We start from the raw sequence: 19921 nt of genomic DNA on the forward strand, positions 1-19921 counted from the left end.
GAGACTAGTCACCACAAGCACCATGCACACAGAACAAAGGAGAACCACAGCCTCACGCAGCATTGCAGGAGGCCAGCAGATAATGGGTGAGGTCCACCAATCAAGAAATAGCAGTGTGCGCATATTCGTTAGAGATACAGAAGCTAACCACCATTAGAAACAAATTTGGTGGGGAAGGAGGAGAATGGCATAGAGTGGCAGCCCCTTGCTTTTTCATATATCTTTAGATTTAAAACTCTGGGTGTGCGCTGTTTCGGTTATACTGTAGGGTGAGGCTTCGGATATGACTGCCTGCATTCATATCTTGGCCACATCACTCACAGTCGCTTTGACCTTGGGCAAATTGCAAATTACTAAGTGCCTCAGTATTCCCGTCTGTAACTTGGGGATATTAATCCTATCCATCCAGTGGGTTATATTGTGATTCCACGGCTAGAGCTCTTAGAACACCCTTGGGCACCACATCGGTCCTCACAAAACACATGCTGTTGACAACTAACACATTAAAGGAGAGGCATCAAGCAAGTCCACGGAGAACTAGGATCCCGGGACCAGAGTCTAGTCTGTGCGACCCGACTCTGCCACAGATGCTCTTGACTTGTCTGTTGATCTCGCCTTTACATGGAGGGAGTATGAGGCAAGACTAGCTGCTAAGAACAGAAGTTCTGTCAAATTGCAAGTCCAGAAGAGCGAGCCGTCCAAAATGACCTTGCTGGAAAAGCAACACCTCCCTCCCTTTCAGGAGAGAGCTTCAGAGTCTTTGCACTTAACCCTGTTCCTGCGTCCTCATTCTGTGCCCACTATGGAGAAATAACTCACAGACTCGCTCCCTGCTTGTCCCAAGACCTTTCTCCTGGGAAAGAACCTTATAAATCATTTTAAGTGAGTGGCTGTAACTCCCAGGTGCTTCCACAAGACCAACTGGAAAAGGACATTAGCTTGGACCCAATTAAATCGCTTCTCGACCGTATCTGCCGGCCTCCTGAGCGAATCTCTCCCAGAAGGCTGTTCATGTGGTCAGCCTTGGCTGAACGTGTCAAGAAGGGAAAATTGGGCTTTGGAGACCCCCACCTCTTCCTCTCACCCCAGAGAAAACAGAGCTCACGCCAGGGAGCAGCCCCATCTGTCCAAGAGGGTGACTGGAAACATTACCCTCCTTGTAAGTGGGGTGTTAGAATGTCTTTCCCTCTTTTTCCCCACGTTCTTGAGCATACGCGTTCCCGGTGCCCTTTCTGGCACTGGCCGATGACTGGGGCAACTGTCTGCAGGGGGTCTGTGCTGGCTGCTCTCCAGTCACATCACACAGGCCACTTGCCAGAGGCGCTGGAACTGATGGGCCCTCCTTGTCACGCACTCAGGGGTGTCTTTGGCACTAGGACCTTTGTGAGTCACTCGCTAGCTAGAAAGAGCAATTTAAAACAGGAACAGCACCTTCCTCAGGCCTTACAGTCTCGCCCGAGCTAACCTACCGACTAGAGCTGCAGAGAAGGCATAATGGGCCCCAAGCGAGGAATCCTGGGCCAACTCCCAGGTGGTCTCGAGAGCAGAGCTGTGCTTCCAGAAAGTGCAAATTCTAACTTAGCAGTCTGCGGAGGAGCCCGGCTCCGGGGCAGACCAGGCTGGGGGGCAGGAGGTTACAGCAGCTAATCAAGTCCTCGCTGAACTGTCCCATCGCCAGCGAGCCCTCGGCCCGTTCCCAGCTGACCCTGCGCCTGTAATGCTCAGCAAGGGGCCGGCTTCTCCACTCCTCGGCCTGTTTGCAGGAGCTGGAAAGGTGACTTGTAGCAGGCCTCTCGCTCCCAGACTCCTCTGTTAATGACACCGCGCAAGCAGATGTCGTCCTTTGATTCCCTATGACCTTCTGAATTTTGGCAAATGAGAAACGCCGGGGATGGCAGCAAGGGCCTCAGGGCGTCTTTCCCGCAAGGAGACACCTCATCTTCCACATACAAACACCGCCCCGCCCCCACCTCTAATGGCCTCAGCTCATTTGCCCCTCTGGAGAAGCCTTCTTCCCAGGGCCAGGGGGCTTTGAGCGGGGCTGCCCAGGACAGATCCGCGCTGGAGTATTTACCAGATGGGACTCCGGGGCTCTGTGACTGTCTCTACTTGACAGATGAGAAAATGCTGCTGAAGCACCCTTCCCAAGGTCACCCCACAAGCAAACACTGATACGGGGAGAATGAGATCACCCCAGACAGCGAAGCAAGGACTCCGGCCAGGCTTTCACGGCGCTGACGTGGGCGACGTAGCCCCGGCCCACAGACGGTGCCAGACTACAGGCCATAAATAGATAATGATTTGTCTCTGCACTTGCTTTCGCCTCAAAGATGCCCAGGTGGGCCAGTTGTGGTTGTGATGATTAATTAATAAGCCCGCCCACTTAACCTGAAGTTTGGAGGTCGCGCTGCAACCCTAAGGCGATCTCTCCAGCCACTCACCCTCCCTTCTGGCACCCCCTGGGCACTTGCCACTCGTCCCTAGCAGCACAGCAGACATTTCGGTTGGAGGGTTTTAGACTTTCGTCTGCTTCCTATTGAACTGCAATTTTTTTTAAAAAAAAAAAAAAAACCCTTTCAAACCAAGTTATTTTAGACGCAAACCCAGCGCTGACTCAGAGGCCCGCCCAGCCCTCCGCGGCTCTCGGCGTCTAGGATTACGCTTCCTCCTCAGCCCGAATCCACGGCCCCAGAAAGAATAAGGGCAGCGTAAATTGGATGTGAGTTGGGTTCTGAAGATACACATCAGGTGAACTTAGGGAAACAGGGGGCCTCTGGCTGCATTTCTCTTTTCCATCCCAGGGCAGAAGGAACAAAGCATCAAGGGCTGGAAGACGGTGGAAGATCGGGCTCAGACCTGTGCCCCCCACCAAGCCCAGTGGGGGCCAAGGCCCATCCGGCCAGGGAAGGGTCCGCAGGAGGACGTTTCGCTCCATCAAGCCCACACTGTGGGCCGAGCACAGGAGTCACAGGAGTGGACTCTCACGAGAGGCCCAGTTCCTAAAAGGGGCCTGAGGCCTTCTGCAGAATACCGGGGTGAGAGCCTATCGCTCCCCTGCTTCAAACCCGCTGGTTACTTTGCTGTCTCACCGAGAATGAAGTCAGCCCATGCAGTGGCTCTGAGCCCCTGGCCACCTCCTCCCTCCCGTCTCGCCTTTTTAGCCACCGTGGCCTCCTGGCTGGCCTTTGGACGTGCCTGGCTCATTCTCACCTCAAATACTCTTCCCCCAGATGGATGCCTGCTGCACCCCTCTAGCCTGTCCTCCTTAGTCTCTCCTCTCACTCGTATTCACTCCCCTATTTTATGGTCCCAGAGCATCTATCTCTAGCAGAAATGACTAGACGACCACTTGCTGGCATTGTGAGGCAGATTCTGCTCCTCCCGACTCAGCCGTCCCTTCTTCCATAGGTTAGAATCTCAGTTTTGGCAGGACAGTCCATCCAGCTGAAAACCCACATTCTAGTTAGTGCCCTAGAGGGGGAGATGGCATGACCGGCCTTCAAAAAAGGAAGGGCCTCCTTTACCCCCACCCCCTTCTCTTGGCCTGAGGCTCAAGGATTGGTGGCTGGGGCACCCTAGATCACGGGCTGACCTCAAAGGCGGCAGCCCCAGTTTAGAAGTGTCTGGAGCAGTGGTTGCTGGGTGTCTGTTCTCCGCTCTCATATGCTGCCTTGAAATTCTTTGATGTCGAAGAAAGGGAAACTTCTTTAGCCACTGGTACTTCTAATCCTCTTGCTGGCAGCTAACTGCAGTTGGGACCTGACATACATATTTATTGTCTGGCTTCCTTCCCCCAGATATGACCTCCATGGAACCTGGGACTAGTCTAGTTCATTGCTATATCTCTGGTGCCTGGCACCCAGTAGGTGTTTGCTGAATGACTGAAAACACACATTCAGACATACACACACATGCACACATGCAGAGCAGCATGCTTTCTGCCCGAATCCTGACTTTATCAGTAGGTATGCACTTGGTCAGCTACACTGATTCCTCTCCATGGTCACCGAAGCCACTAGCACAGATACTTAGGGGAGCAGAAGCAATTTCAGTTTCTAAATCCTAGCTATAAAAACTGTCATTTGCTTGCTAGGTCTGCTCTACATTTAAGATAGAACATTTCTGGGGCTTTGGGGTTGGGGTGCCCTGTTGAGACAGGGGCCTTGATGCTGTAATTGTTTGGACTTGGTAGCCTTTCAAAGAAAAGCTGCACCAACATGGAATTCTGTTCTCATCCTGAACACCCACAGGCAGATGGAGCGGTTTGGTCTCCCTAAATTTGAGGTGAAATGGCAGCTTAGAGACCTGTGGGTTATTTAGCTAGAGGAGAATAGTGTCCAGAGAGATGTTTTGCCTCTGAAGGAATCTGCAGCTGCCTGCAAAAAATAGTCTTTGAGTCAAAGTAACAGTGACTGGTACGGCCTTCCAGTTCCACCAGCGGAGGAAGTGTGGGGGCAGAAGGAAAGGCTGCCAGCAAGGGGGTGAGTCCAGGCCCTGCCATGTGACTGGCCAGTCCTGTGACCTGGACAGGTGCTTTGCCCTCACCTCCTAAACCGGGCTATGTCCTTCCTACCCTGCAGGTGGTGGGGCCCCGGGAGATGAGGTCTGTGGAGGGAAACCGTTACATTTATGTATAAAATCCCAACTAGCAAGAGCCAAGGGATTGTCTGACCCACCTTTCATTTTACGGATCTCAGTGTTGACGGCCAGAAAGTCAAGGTTTTCCCAAGGTCACAGGGTAAGGTCATGGCAGCAGTGGGTCTTGAATTCCAAGACTAGTGCTCTTCCTGCCAAACCATCCTCCTCATTGGTGGGTCATGATGATTTTGTTGTTACGCCTCCTTTGATGGGGCCTTGTATTTTTATATTACAGTTTATGTCACTCTATAAAGTTGTTGTGCCGCAGGGAAATTCGTTCCATGTTAAGGAGGTAGGGTTTGAGTGCAAGTTGCTCTCAATGATTTGTACATTCCAGTTTGTTATGGCTGTGATGTGCCAAACTCTGCTGTGGGCTTAGGGAACAGAGCCATGAACAAAACAGAAATCCTTGCTTTCAGGGAGCTTTTCTTATACACACACACAAACACACACACACTTGTATCAAGCGTTGTGGAGAAAGACAAGGCAGGGAGAGATGATGAGGGGGCCCTGTTGTGGGGGGTTGGAGGGGAGAGGTTGCTGAGGACAGCAGTTCTTGGGGTAGAAGCAGCAGCAGACACTGTTACCTGGGAGTGTCCTTTGTCTGTTCAAGGAAAAGCAAATGGGCCATTATGACTAGAGCGAAGTGATTGGGACAAGCAGGAGGAGAGAAGAGAATCGGGCATGAGGAAGAGGTTGGTCAAGTAGGGACTTGTGGACCACTGTAAGAACTTTCACTCAGCTTTTCAATCAGCAGAAAGCATAAATTCATCAGAAAACTGGTGCGTCCTGGTCAACTGACACTTTATTCCCGCCCGCCCGCCTGCCATTTTCTCTGATTCGGAATGTGGACACCCCCACCCCATTGGGATTAATCCACAGCGAGTTTTCTGCCATTGGTGCTCTTGACCTATTATTGAACGCTCTTAAAGAAGGGAAGTGAACAAAGGCCCAGTAGCCTCTTGTTCTGAATAAGGTTGAGATAACTTGGGAGATGTTTCTCAGCATCCAAAAACCAATTAAGCAGGTTACACGGAAGTATTTCTAGAAACAGCAGCACAGTGGAAATAGACTGACAGGTGAGCAGATGGGGGAACATCAACTCAAATTTATTTCACAGCTTACAACCTAAATGAGCATCCCAAAGTCAGAACAGCTGGCCTTTTATTCTGGAAGCCATTGTCCTTTGCTTTGCTCGTCTCTCAAGAGTACGAGTGGATTATTCTCCAATGGCAGTCTGTCTGTCGGTCTTTGACTTTGCAGGGAAAATCCTTTGTATAAAACAGGCTCTTGATGTAAATCAGATTTCTCTGTACTATCTGTTTCTTCCCTGGTTATGAAGTCTCTGGATTCTGGAAATCAATGATGTTGGCCTTCTTGCTTTCATTTTCATAACTGTATTCATTATCTATGTCACAGCTTTTATCTGGCGCTGAGCAAAAGGAATTTAACCAAATAGCCCAAAAGCAAAATCTTCAGATTTGCAAGAATAGAAATAGAAATATTTGTGTGTGTATGTGTGTGTGTGTGTGTGTGTGTGTGTGTGTGTGTGTTTCTTCAACTGCTATAGTGCATCTAAAAGTCACAGCCTCCTTGAATTTCGGGCTATAAGTTATTCTGGAATCTTTCTGAAGTTTGAGACTGCCCCGTGCAAACTTTACTTAAGTTTCAAGCAACAGGGAAGTCATGAAATTTGGAAAGGGTTATCTTTTGTCAATCACACTCCTTTGTGGGGTGCTATGCTGACAGAGGACAGCAGAGAAACCGTATTCCGTGGCTGAAAGGAGGGCTTGGACTACCCGGTGGGGATTTTGTTCCAATAATTGCATCAAATTGGACCTTCTGCCACATCGCAGGGATAGCATTAATATCACTCATTAAGTCATGCGCCTGGTTGCTTCCCCTCCCAATGGTGGAGTCACCGGCAGAATATATTTTCTTCCAAAGTGTTTGTTTTCATTGTTGCCCTTTAAAAATAATGAGTTCATTCTATTCCCTTGCAAGGAAAGTTACTCTAGACTGCTTTGAAATTGTATATCTTTTGTTGAGCACATTTCTGCAGTAGTTCCAAAGCTTTGTGTGCTGGGGAACCCAACCCGGCCTCTCTTATAGCCCCTAACCTAGCTGCCTCAGACTCGATACATATAATCGTCCAGCCTATTTGACCTTTATATTGTTACCCCTGGGCAGGTAGAAGCATGCAAGTTTCAGGTGACCCTATCATGTGACCACAGATCAAAGGTCACAGCTCCTAAATGTTCAGCTGTCAAGGTAGCCCATTCATCACCATCATTATGTAACTGACAAGCCGACAAATGAAGCTGGGGATAAAATTGTTCTCAACCCTCCACCTCCTGGGTTTACACCCTAGTGGTGGGCCAAGCAGTCTCACATATTAAGTGGTTACAAGGGCCTGTCGGGCTCCCTGAAGTGGAGCGGGGGGTGCTGGGAAGTCTCGTTTTGCATGCTTAGGGGACCAAGTTGGAGGTCTGAAAGAGCTGACCCTGAGTCTGCCGTCCTCTGAAATGGAGATGATTTTAGTCTGAGTGGGTGCCCAGAGATGCCTACAGATCCCCCCGACCCCCACCTTCCGCCTTCAGGCATCTTTATGGTCCTTTTGTTCAGGTTAACACGGTGAGCCGTTTCTTCTCAAGCTGGCCTGGTTCGAAGAGTCTCTAGGAAAGTTCAGAGATGCCAGCACCCTGTGCTGGAGAGTCTGACTTGGGATGAGGTGCCTTTGGGAAGTGATATTTTTATCAAGGGCCCAAATGATCCTTTTGGAGCTTGAGACTTGGCATCAGGCAGTTTTGCCAAATCCTGACATCCTTTGTATGACTGACATCGTGGATGAGTTTAGTTCATCTCTTTGGTCTCGATTTCCGTTTTGATGATGAGCGTTTAAATAGAAGATGGAGACAATACCCGATACTCAGTGTTTATTATTGACTGTCTTCCATGTTGTTGTTTTTTAACCTTACTGCTATTCCTGTGGTGCCGTCACAAGAGTGTTGACATGAGATGGAGTTTCTTTGTACCATCTCTCATCAACAACAACAAAAAACCTCTGTAAAAAACTCGTCAGGGCAACTTCAGAGGGGTGGGGAGCATATACTCACATGTTGGGGAGACTCCCAGGAGGAAGCAGCAGATGCTAGAGGTAGAGGGAGGAGATACAGTTCTCCATGGGACCCTGAATGAAAGTGTGATGACTTCATGCCATACTACAAGCAGAAAGTGTCCCTGACCTTGACAAGAAGGTGTGGGGTCCTTCTCTCTTTAACTCATGACCTCCTGGTGGTCCTGTCTGACCTGGAAGTACTTTATCTCTCACCTTGTCCTCTTCCCTATGGGGGGACCCCTTGCCACAGCCGGCCTCGCTCTTAGCAGTGACGTGAAGGGAACAGCGGCCAGGAGGGTGGGAACTCTTACCAAGGGGAACGCCTTCTTGGAATCTCCGTGGAACTCAGAATATTCTTTTGCATTAAACACAAATAAAAACTCTGATATTCGTGGCTATTAAAGTATATAGAGGTATATCTTTCCAAGAATGATGCAGGTCATATTGGCATTGAGGGCAGAATTGGGAACTATGAAAACTGTTGTTTACAGAAAAATAACCTTTTGTGTGCCAGGCGAGAGTGAGTGGAGAAACACAAGCCACTTACAGCAGCTCGGCCATGCCAGGACCATTCCTTTTTCTTGCCAGTGGGAGAGCAGTTTAGATGGACAGTAAGTGCTGTCCACACCCTGATGGGTTTCCTAAGGTCTAGATGGCAAAGTTATCTGTGCCGAATGGCATGATGATTTCTTGGAAAATGAATGCCTGGTTATCCACGTGACTTGCTGGCTTTATCTTAATGTGTAAGCATTGGGAATATTTGGATATTTCCCCCCATTTTGTAAAGTTAATTTTACTTTTTTTTAGTTAACATTGCCTTGCAGTATTACTTGTGTTTTAGATGTATAGCATCTCTCCCTTCAGGTATTGTTCCCACATCACACCCAGTACCACAGCACCTGCCACTCCCCCATAATCCTTTGTGCTCACTCATTTTGTAATCAAAGCAATATGGTACGGGAATAACAACAGACACAGACTGCTGGAAATAAAATTGAGAGCCCAGGGCCTCCCTGGTGGTGCAGGGGTTAAGTCTCAGGCTATCAACCTATTGCCACCCACTGCAACCTGAGTTCAATCCCCAGCCAGGGAGCTGACCCACATGGCGCAGCAGACTTCTCCTGACTCGTCCATTGCTCCCCTCAGCAGTGCATTTCAGTAGATCTGCCTATTCTGCTCCCCACTCTGTCTCTGGTGAGTCCTCTCATCCTCTGCACCTCTGGCCTACACCCCAGTTCTTATAATCATAAATAAATAAATAAAATAAGTGGTTAAAAAAATTGAGATCCCAGAAACCAGAAATAAACCCATACTTATATGGACTGAATCTATGTCAAAGGAGCTAAGAATATTCTCTGGAGCAAAAAACCTCTTCAATAAATAGTGCTGGGAAAACTGGACTGCTGCTTGCAAAAGAATGAAACACTGTCTCACACCAGACACAAAAATCAACTCAATGTGGATAAAAGACTTGGATGTGAGACCTGAAACCATAAAATACATAGAAGAAAACATAGGCAAAACACTACCCGACGTAGGCTTTGGAGAGATCTTTGTGGATTCATCTTCAGCAGCAAGGAAAACAAAAGAGAATATAAAGTACTGGGACTACATTGAACTAAAAAGCTTCTGCACAGCAAAAGAAACTGTTATCAAAACAAAACAAAACAAAAAGACACCCTACTGAATGGGAGAAAATATTTACTCACCATGCATCTGACCATGGGCGGATATCCAAGATCTACAAAGAACTCTTACAGCTCAATAAAAAAGAAAAAAATAATAACCCAGTCAGAAAACGGGCAGAAGAACTAAATAGACACTTCTCCAAAGAAGACATGTGGATGGTTCATGGACACATGAAAAAATGCTCATCATCACTCATGAGGGAAATGCAAACCAAAGTTGCAATGAGATAACACTTCACACCCGTGAGAGTGGCCCGTCTCAAAAAGACCAGAAGAAACAAGTGCTGGGAAGATGCGGAGAAACAGGAGCTCTCGTGCAGTGTTGGTAGGAATGGAGACTAGTCCAGCTGTAAGTTCCATATCCCTGTGGAAAACAACGTGGAGAGTCTCAAAATATTACAAATAGATCCAGCAATTCCACTCCTAGGTATCTCCTCAAAGAACAACAGCAGCAAAGCCCACTAACAGAAGGGAAACATGAACTCCTGTGTTCACTGCAGCACTATTTACAACAGCCAAACTATGGAAACAACCTAGGTGCCCAAATGTAGACAAATGGATCGGGGAGATGTGGTGTATCTCCATGGTGGAATACTACTCAGCTATCAAAAAGGATCAACTCTTGCCATTTGTGGCAACATGGGTGGTGGTGGAGAGGATTATGCTAAGTGGAATAAGTCAGGAGGTGAAAGACATGTAGTGGGCGATGCCACTTGCAGGTGGACTACAGAGATACAGAACAGAGGGTCAGATAAAACCAAGCTAGCAACACACACTGGAAAGCTGATTAGAGCACAGAGCGGGCAGGGATATTGGGTTTTTAAAGCACCTGAACAGACCCTCTGATATTAGACTTCTCAGTACGAGGTCCCAAAATACATTCTTATACAACTAAAAGCTAAGCCGAAGCTCACTTCTCAAGTGGTCATATTTGAAAAATACTACCTGCTAAAAAGGATATCGACATCTCCCCCCTACACACAAAAAATAATAAAGCTGACCCACGGATCAAAGGTTGGCTTTTTCTCCCTGTGATGTATGTTGATTTTGCTGATGTGGAAACATTGTCATTAGCTGGAGGCAAGAGGCTAAAGCCTTTTGAAAAGAAAGTGAAGGTGGCCTTTGTTGAAAGTCACTTACGAGTTGATTTTATTTAGTGCTAAGTTCTGTGGTAGGTAAACTGGGTTATACAGGTTTAACTAGCTGACTCTATGAAACCATGTACACTGGTAGGTGTGACAGGGGCAGATGTGCATTTGCCAAGCTGTCCCTGTGCCCCGGGGGCACTAGCCAAAAGCCTAAGATGAATCATAAAGTCATGACGTTGCTCTTCTCTCTTCAAAGGTTTAGAGAGTCAAAGGCAAGATCACTCTAAAGTGGACTGCAGGCCCTTCTCCCCACTGCCTGAGACAGCCAGTCTGGAGCCCAGTGTAGTTAGACCATGGAAAGCAATGCAGTGGCTTCGGGCTCTTATTCAAGGTCCGTTTTGAAATGTGGTGTTCAAGGTAGACATCATGGAAAGTCAAAATTACCCAGGGAAAACTCCCTTCCATTGTTCATAAAGTGCTGTCAGGGACTGCTGTGCGATATGAAAAATAATTATCTTTAATACTGGGGTCTGACCTCCCCGGTGGCCTGCGAGTTAAGTCTCACCATTGTGGCCTAAGTTCGATCCCCGGCCAGGGAGCTACCCATATGGCACAGCAGACCTCTCCTGTCTCGCCCACTGCTCCCCTCAGCAGTGTGTTTCAGTCAGTCTGCCTGTTCTGCTCCCCGCTCTGTCTCTGGTGAATCCTCTCACACACCCGCCCCGCACCTCTGGCCTGTACGCTAGCTCTTGTGTGCATAAATAAATAAATCTTTAAAAAAAAAAAAAAAGATGCAAGGCCTCCCTGGTGGCGTAGGTGGTTGAGCACAGCACTGTGAAGCTGTCCGCAGCCTCTGCAGTGCTGGTTCTCGGAGCAACCCACATGGCAAGCAGACCTCGCCTGTTCTGTTCCCTGCTCTGTCTCTGGTGAATCCTCTCACCCTCCCGCATCTCTGGCCTGCACCCCAGCTCTGACCCAAACGCTGCAGCTCTCCTGGGCCCAAGAAACTGAGGAAGCAGAGAACATTCTGGATCCTGCAGAGTATTCGGCCCTTGAGGGGACCGTTGCTGCTGATATTTTCTTTCCCACCTTTCCACGCTCGTCCTGGCAGTTGGGTTCGGCAGGCTCGTAAGCCACAATACTCGCTTATATCGAGGCTTCCTTCTGATATGGCTGAAATCCTAAGACATTAGCCTGTTTCACATTAGCCAGAATGACTATAAACTCCTTGCAAATTAAAATTCTAGAAAAAATTCCGACTTGAAGAGTACATCACATGGGGTATTTTCCAGTAAAGTTGTTCGTTTAAATTGCTCCAGTCTTCGTAAGTCTGATTTCTTTCATTTTTATTTAAAAACGTGACAAACCCCACTGGCCCAATTTTGCCCGATCTGCAGTGTCTTAAAGAGGAAACCTTGTCGTCTGCGACCACGTGGATGGAGAGGGAGGGGGTTATGCTAAGTGAATGAAGTCAGAAGGAGAAAGACAAATACCAGATGGTTTCGCTCATAGGTGGAATATAAAGAAACGATACAAAGGAACAGGCAAAACTAAACCAAAACAAACTCTAGAAACCTGACTGTAGTGTTGAGTCTGCCGTAGGGGGAGGAGGCAGGTAGGGAGCAAGGAAGTGGCCCATTGGACCATGGTGGGGACTGTGGGTGCCTTGGTGGTGGGCGTGGCATGGAGACCTACATTTGCAGATGTGATCCTCCACCTCTAAACCATACAGTGCCATAAACCAGTGTTACCTCCATGAAAAATATTATACGATCAGAAATAGGGCCTGTATCTGTCCATCGAAGAAACAGATCCTGAGGAATAATTATATATCGGTGTGCTGCTTGACATATTTTAAAGGAATTTTATACCCATTACTTGATTTTTATCTCACATAATTCAGCGAAGCAGAGATGAATTAACTTCATGGAACAGTCTAGGAAACAAACGTTGAAAGATTTTTCTCAAGGTCACCCCAGAAAATAAATACAATTAATGGATGCCCTTAAAATACGTAGATGTAGCTTTCATTTCTACCGACTACAGATACAAGCTGTAAGAACCTCCTTGTCGTGAAAACGAAAAGCAAGTTTCATCCATTGTTTATCTTAATAATAGTCTTTCTAAAAACTTGGGGGAGAATGTTCTGCTCCTTCTTTTTCCCTAAAATGGTTTGGAATCTCCCTGAATACCTACCTAAATTTGGAAAGAATAGCTAAGTCAGGCCGGGACATGGCGGCCAGTGTTTCCGTTTTGGTCCAAAAGGAAATCCATGGGATAGGTGGAATGTGGCAGAAAGGGCAGCCAGCAGGTGCCCCGGGGCCTGGCCCAGGCCTCCCTCTTCCACCTACCTCTGAGCTCACCCTGGGGAGTGCAACCCCCCGGCCCTCCTTTGAAATGGGGAGCAGACACCTAGCTCCTCCTTCTCTCTCAGGGCTTTGTGAAAATGGACTCAAGCACCGCTGTGCCCTGAGAGTCTTTGGGACACTTGGACAGTGCACAAAATGTAATCATTTTCATCAAGAGCTGGTCTCTTCTTTCAAAGCAAAGAGTTGCTCTTAGTTCATTCGTCTTGTCTCCACCGTGGCCCATGCTTGGTCATCCTCATCACAGTCTAGCTCTCTGTGCTTTATCTCTGAAGCTTGCTTATAGCGATGAATCTTGAGCAGAAACCATCCTCCTGAAAGCTTCCCTCCTCATGTCATCGAGAGTCATGGAAACATTACCTGTCCTTCTTTATTTGTTGCAAAATTTAGGGACAAGGAGGAAGACCGTATGTGTTTTCTTAAAATCAATGGCCAGCACATTACTGTAAAACCTATTGATTAAAAACACAAAGTATAATGTTAGTCATTTAGTCTGTGAAGTGATGCAATAAGGGAAGAAATTTATCCTTTGACTTTTGCATTAACCTTTTATTGACTGCTTGCATACCCATAATTAACACACACTTTAGCTAAAGTGGTTAATTTCAGCATGGCAACCGGTGTTCACTGATGTGGCTGCAGCCCTGGCCATCAGAGGTGAGTGTGGCCCTGGGGGAGCCCCACCATGAGTTATACCTGTGGGGGGTCGTGGGGGACCTGGAGGATCTGCTAACAGGCCAACCAGTGGGACACCTTCCATTTGCTTCCTGTTATGTCACCAGTCACTCAGGGAGAACTGTTCTGAAATATCAAGTGTTTTGGGAGTGACTCATGGATGTTTTGGGGGTGACTTGTGGAATCTTTTGGATCAAGTGCTATGAATTTGGGAGGAAGGTGAAGTATGTATTTCCCTTTGCTCCCTTTGCAATGCTTTGTGAGCTGGCAGGTTTTTCTGAGCAGAACCAAGTTTCTTTGCTAACCCATCCCTGTAGGACAGGAGGACGGAGCTCCCAGCTGAGGGGACACGGACTCTGGCTGGAGGACTTGGAGCAACCTGCTCTGAGTTCAGGGTACTTTTTGTTTTTTTTAAGATTTATTTATTTATACATACAGGTCAGAATTTTTGGGGGGCTGAGAGGATTCACCAGAGACAGAGTGGGGAGCAGAACAGGCAGACTGAAATATACTGCCAAGGGGAGCAGTGGGGAGACAGGAGAGGTCTGCTGCGCCATGTGGGTATCTCCCTGGTCGGGATCCAACTCGTGCTGCAGTGGCTGCGGACAGCTTCATATGTTGTGTCTTAACCCCTTGCGCCACCAGGGAGTCCCCGAGGGTACTTTTTAAAAAACTTTCTTCAGAAAGATCGCAAAACTAGCTTATTGTCCCCTTATTTAATGGCGATGACATTACCATGCCCTGTGTTTTCTGGGTAGAAGTTTGTCCCAAACAGAAATATTTGAACCAAGACCAAAAACCCCAGTGTTTTCCTGCTCTCTTACCCCTTGGCCTCTGCACACACTGTGAGCAGCAGCATCTGGGCTCGGAGAGTGACCCTCAGCCTCCCTCAGCAGGCAGGGCCACGGCAATCGATGCTGTAAAGGCAGGAGGCGAGGAAAGGTGGAGGCCATGTCCGGCCTGCCCAGCCAGGCCTCTGGGTTGCAGGTAACAGAACCTAATCCCAATAATGATGGTTCATGAGACTGAAAAGGCTTTGGGGAGGCCTTAACCTGTGCTCCGATGTGACCACCCAGGACCAGCCTGGTGCTGTGTGGCCACGAAATGACCAGCAGCTCCAGGAGGCATATCCCAGTAGCTCACAGGCCAGGATGTAAGCAGGCCTTTCCCTCTGCTCCCACAGCAGTCCCGATTACTCCATCACGCTGGCTCCCCTTGAGCACATGTTTTCTGTGCCCGTCCCTGTGGGACGGTGAGACCAGCTGACTGGCTCAACCGGTCGCGGCCTGCCTACCTGTCCACTGGGGTCAGTCTGGCCCACAGGGCCAAAGAGAGGCTTGCCCATGGGAAAATCAGAGCTCTTGTGGTGGGAGGGGAAGCAGACAGACAATCTACCATGGTCACCATTCCCAAAACACGGAAGCCAACCCGTGGCCGCCATATTTGGCGAGTACGTCTGTATGTGCTAAGAGACAGTTCAGCTTCATTTCCTGTCAATGACAGACATGAAACAACCATGATTTAGACAGTCCAGTAGCCCGTTCACTAATTCTAGGTCTTGAGGAACAACTGCTGGGTCTTTCTGAACCTGAGCATGTTCTCTTATCACTGGAATGTTCTAGCAGCTGGGAAGCGTGAGCCTCAGCATTCTGGATGTACTTGATGATGGGATGCAGCTGCAGGCCCCATTAGATTCCAGCCAGAAAGGGCGCCTGTGTCTCCAGAGCTTCCCCTAGAGGAGCCGATGACAGCCACCCACTCCGTCAGGGTGCAGGGCGGGCACCGGTGTCCTCAGCGCCCTCGGCGAGGCGTGTCACTCACACTCAAGTAAAAGCGGGGATGATGCTAATACCGCGTAAGCGAGGTTGAGCTCTCACTGTGTGCCAGCCAGTGTTCTAGGCACTTCCACTCGCTTCCTCATCACAAGAGCTCTGCTCGTGAGGGGCCGTATCCAGCTCCATCATCACTCCCGCTTGACAGGCGAGAAGGTGAAGCTCATTGAGATTTAGCAACCGGCCCGAGACACCACGCCTGTTGCAAGCAGCCGCTCCTGCTGTCCAGAGACACCCCGAACCTCCCCGCTTCAAGCTCCCGACACCCGCCACCTGAGGAAATAGAGACCAGAGGGGGCAGAAATAGTGATTTGAGCAAGAGACACCAAAACCCAAAGCAGGATAGGCCTTCAAGGGACCCTTCGTCCTTCCCTCTCACAGTCTGGCACAGTGATAAAGCAAACGGTATATTGGAACTGGGGGTGATTGTCCTTTCACAGGTAAATACATCACCTCCAGAAGTGAGCCCTTTCTAGGGCCCGGTGACAGCCATATGGAAATTGGCGGGGAGCACTGGGCATTAAAGTTAAGCGTTTTAAAGCCTCCAAAGCATCTGAGTGACTTCCCTGAAGAAACCCAACAGAGGGCTCTACCCTGGCCCTGGGGGAGGCGCTGGCCAGACACAGCCCCAGCCCAGAGGAGAGCCCCCCCTGGGAGCAGGCCGCCCTCACCGGCCGTCCTTTGCCGAGAAACGCAATGGCCGAACGTCATAGAACAACTTTACCCCAAAGAGACGCCAGTGGGCTCGGGAAGCGTGCGCGAGCTAGCATCAGCAGGCCTCGCGGCAGGTTTTCATATTTCCAATAATCTCCCAAAATGAGGGGGCAAAACCCACTTGACAGGTGAAAAAGCATCTCTATTGACTTTTTACAAACCTCATGATATTCTAGGTGGATCGACACTTATCACAGCTCTTTAATCTGCCAGCCGGGGTAACGTGTGCATAGATAATTTATCCGCGGTGGGACCGAAATGCTCAATTTGTAATAACTTTCCCTACCCGGCAAATCGAGCTTTGCTCTCTGATTCCGAGGCCGAGAGAAAGCACAATCTAAAAAGCTTTGCAGCGTGCCTTTGTAATTAGTCGCCGCTTCCCTTGAATATTAATTCCCTCATCTCTTTCATGTGACTTGGAGACCGTCCCCAGCACTAGAGAGACATCCTCGGAACCAGAGCGCCGAGTGGCAGCATCGCAAACACCTATTATTAAGTCGTCCGCGGAACACACCCTCTGTTCTTCAGCCCTGTGTGGGGCTTATCAGTGCAAACAGTTTAATATTTATGCTAAGAGGAATGTCAAAAGCAGCTTCTGTTGCTTTAATTCTTGTTTTAAATAAATAATGAGAACATTTAAACACATTACTCTTCTTGGGGCCCTGAGGTCAGCTAATCTTATTATTTATGAAGTGATGTGCTACATAACAGTACTTAGTGCATGTTAACAGACGCTATTATCAGGGCCTGACGCGCACAGCTGAAGATATATTGGAATGTTATGTGTAATGTTCGGTGGATTGAGTGCCTGGGATGCCGGTGTGGCAATTAACCACACGAGAAAATAGGTGTAAAGTTGAAGTATGTTTTCCCGTGGGGATCTCCTCACCATTAATAATTCCCCAGAGAAGAAGACGTCGTTCAGTGAGGACCTTCTGCACCATCGGGCTTGGAGACGGGGCCGGAGCTTCCAGGCTTTCCAGCTCTTTGCCGTGAGCCCACACGCTAGCCTAGTAGCAGGGGTGACCACTTTCCAATTGATTTAGAGAGTAATGCGGGAAGGTGGGGGGTGGGGAAGGACTCACACAACTCTGAAGTAATTTTGGGGGGTGCACAGGGTTTCACTGCCCTCTGCTCCCGGGAGATCAGAGAAATTATTCGATCCTTATCACCATCGTTTTTCTGCTCTCTGATCCTCTTTTTTTCCAGACGAATAAGGCTAAAGCCACTGAGCTCTCGCAGACCAATTTTAAATAAGCTGGTCTCCGAGAGGTCGATGCCTCCCAAGTGTGAGGAAGGTGCCCCAACTTTTTCCTACCAGGCGATCACTTAGTTGCCTATGATAATTAATTTCCCTACTATTGATGAATAATCCATTTAATAAAAACCGTGATTTAAGTGTTTTCCTCAGGGAGCAACTCTTGCTAGCCTCTTAATTTAATTTTGTGGAAGTTTTCTCCACCTCTTCATCAGTGGAAATGATTATTAACCTCTATTTGCATAGATCCTTATAAACTGGGCTTTCCTTGGAGTGCCTTTTCCAGAACACGGCAAGCTGGGACCCTTGCAAATCTCCAGCATCTCCAAAGCCAGCCCTGGTTTGTCATATTGTTTCATCTGTCCTCGGCTGTTTTAATGCAGTCGATTCAATTTAATCTTTCCCAGTAATCTAGTAATACATTGCAATCCCACAACATTTCAATCTGATAATGGCTTAATCACACACTTTAAATACCAGTTGAGATCACGAAAAAAAAAAAAAAAAACAATAGCTCGCCATTTTAGAGGCACAGAAACTTAATTTTACCCTGTGATTGACTTCCACGAAGCCACCGGAGATAAGACAGATCTGGGGACTGAAAAAAAAAAAAAGCTGCAGCACCATAAAGAGCCTCTTCCTTCCTACCGACTCTGGCCCTGTGGCCTCTTTCTTGCATGCCGCCCCACCACCCGAGAGGACTGTCTGCGAAGCATGTGGCAGTGTGTCTCCAAGCTGCCCGTGGCCTGGGGTCACCCAGGAGGTCCCTCCTGAGGATTGATTGCCTGTTCTTACTCTTCCAGGTGCCAGTCCCGAATCGCCCGAACATTACCCGCGGACCAGAAGCCGGAGTGTCGGCCGTATTGGGACAAGGATGATCCTTCAATGCCTTTGCCGTTCGACCTCACAGATATCGTTTCTGACCTCAAAGGTCTGCTCCTGGAGGCAAAACCATAGGAGGAGCACACGATTTAGATGGAGAGGAAAACCCGTTTTTGGCTTCTCACCCCCTTTTCTTGTGGGCAAAGACTATGGGTAGACTTAGCTTTGGGATTGCAGAGCCTGGTCCCCGTTGAGAACAGCTGGGAATGGAGCCCATGAAAGTTAAAATGCTTTTAAATGATCAAGTGTCATCATTCCATTTGATATAAAACAAGAACCTCCCCCACCCCAAAACTATTCCTCCCTTGGAGTTTCGAGGGGAGCCGTTTGGCTCCCAAGGAACAAGGCGACAGGGCTGAGCCTGGACTGTGCCATTGCTCCACCAGGCTTCCTCCTTCCCAAGCCTCCTGAGACTCTCAGGTCCTGGGGGGCAACAGAACTTAGAGATGCTCACCCCACTTTCTCCTCCTCGCCACACCCCGTAGAGCCTGGCTGTCCAGGAGGTGTCTCTGTGGCCAGCATGCCCAGAGGAGAAAGGAATGGCTTTTCAAAGAGAAAACCCACTTTGGTCTCTACTTCTGCCGTTCTCGTGTAACGGCGGGTGGAACTGAGGCCCGAAGAACCCCAGCACCCGCCCCGAGGGCCCGGGAACATTAGGCCAGGGAGAGGAAGGATGCGCTCTGGTTAAGGCGTGCCTGAACCCAAACTCCCACTAGCGATGTGGCCTTTGGCATGGCACTCTGCCTCAGTTTCCCCACCTGTGTAGCAGGGATTCCACCAGCACCGCCTCACAAGGTGAAGCTTAAATGAGCTTAAGCTCATGGCCTTGAGACCTGAGCAAAGTCCCCCGTGTCCTTGAGTCTCGATTTCCCCATCAGGATCCCCGACCTCGCAGGGAGCTGGGAGAGATGATGAAGCCACGTCGGCTGGAGCGCGAGGCCCGTGAGGCCCCATATTTCTGTTCTGTTACAGCTCATTGGGTGCCCATTTTTAAAAGTTGGGAGATTTCCTCTCTAAACGTGTGTATTCTCTTTGGACGCCAGAGCCTGTGGCAGCCGAGGCCTCCCTCCGGCGTGGCCGCGAGCCGACCTTGTCTTCTCTTAGGGCGTGAGGTCCCCGCCCCCTGCCACCACCACCGCTCCCTGTTTCCACGTGTTGTAACCCTGACCTTCCCCCTTCCTGCCAGTGCTCTGCAGACCCGCTTGCCTGTACCCCGTCGTAGAAATAAAGTCTTCAGCGTTAACCCAGTTTGTGTGTCGCTGTTGGGCTGCGTTCATGGAGTGGGGGTGCGGGGCCAGAGGTGCCTGCGTGGGGCTTTATTTCAAGTGCCCGAGGAACACCGGGGAGCTGGGGTGGCTTGGTGGGATGACACCCGCACAATTCCGGATGATCCCCTGCTTGGCCCCGACCTGAGGGGCTCTAAGAGCAGGTGACACCATCCAAAGACACACCCCGACACCATCTGAGGGGAGGGAGGCCAGAGCGAGGTTGCACAGGCCTCGTTAACGCAAACCCCGCATTCGGGGGCTGCTTGTGTGTTTCCAGGGAAGGATTTTCGAAGGCAACTTTTCCCCCCTGTTCTAGCTAAGGCTGATTTTACCACTGGGCAGACTGCATACATTTGGACCCATGCCACGCTAAATACTGTTTATTTTGGAGATC

The 19921-nt window shown here is 49.1% G+C and overlaps 1 protein-coding gene across 1 annotated transcript in view; it reads left to right on the plus strand.

Annotated features, from left to right (window-relative positions):
- Positions 1 to 19501, plus strand: part of FTO (FTO alpha-ketoglutarate dependent dioxygenase) — a 331157-nt gene extending 311656 nt beyond the window's left edge. The window contains exon 9 of the mRNA XM_054696876.1: positions 18181 to 19501. Within this exon, the coding sequence (XP_054552851.1) occupies positions 18181 to 18334 (154 nt within the window). The 3' untranslated portion in view covers positions 18335 to 19501. The remainder of the gene's footprint in view (positions 1 to 18180) is intronic.
- The last annotated feature ends 420 nt before the right edge of the window (positions 19502 to 19921 follow it).

Source organism: Talpa occidentalis, unplaced genomic scaffold (genome assembly GCF_014898055.3).
Source record: "Talpa occidentalis isolate TD23 unplaced genomic scaffold, MPIMG_talOcc4v2.1 talOcc4.17, whole genome shotgun sequence".
NCBI classification, from domain to species: domain Eukaryota; kingdom Metazoa; phylum Chordata; class Mammalia; order Eulipotyphla; family Talpidae; genus Talpa; species Talpa occidentalis.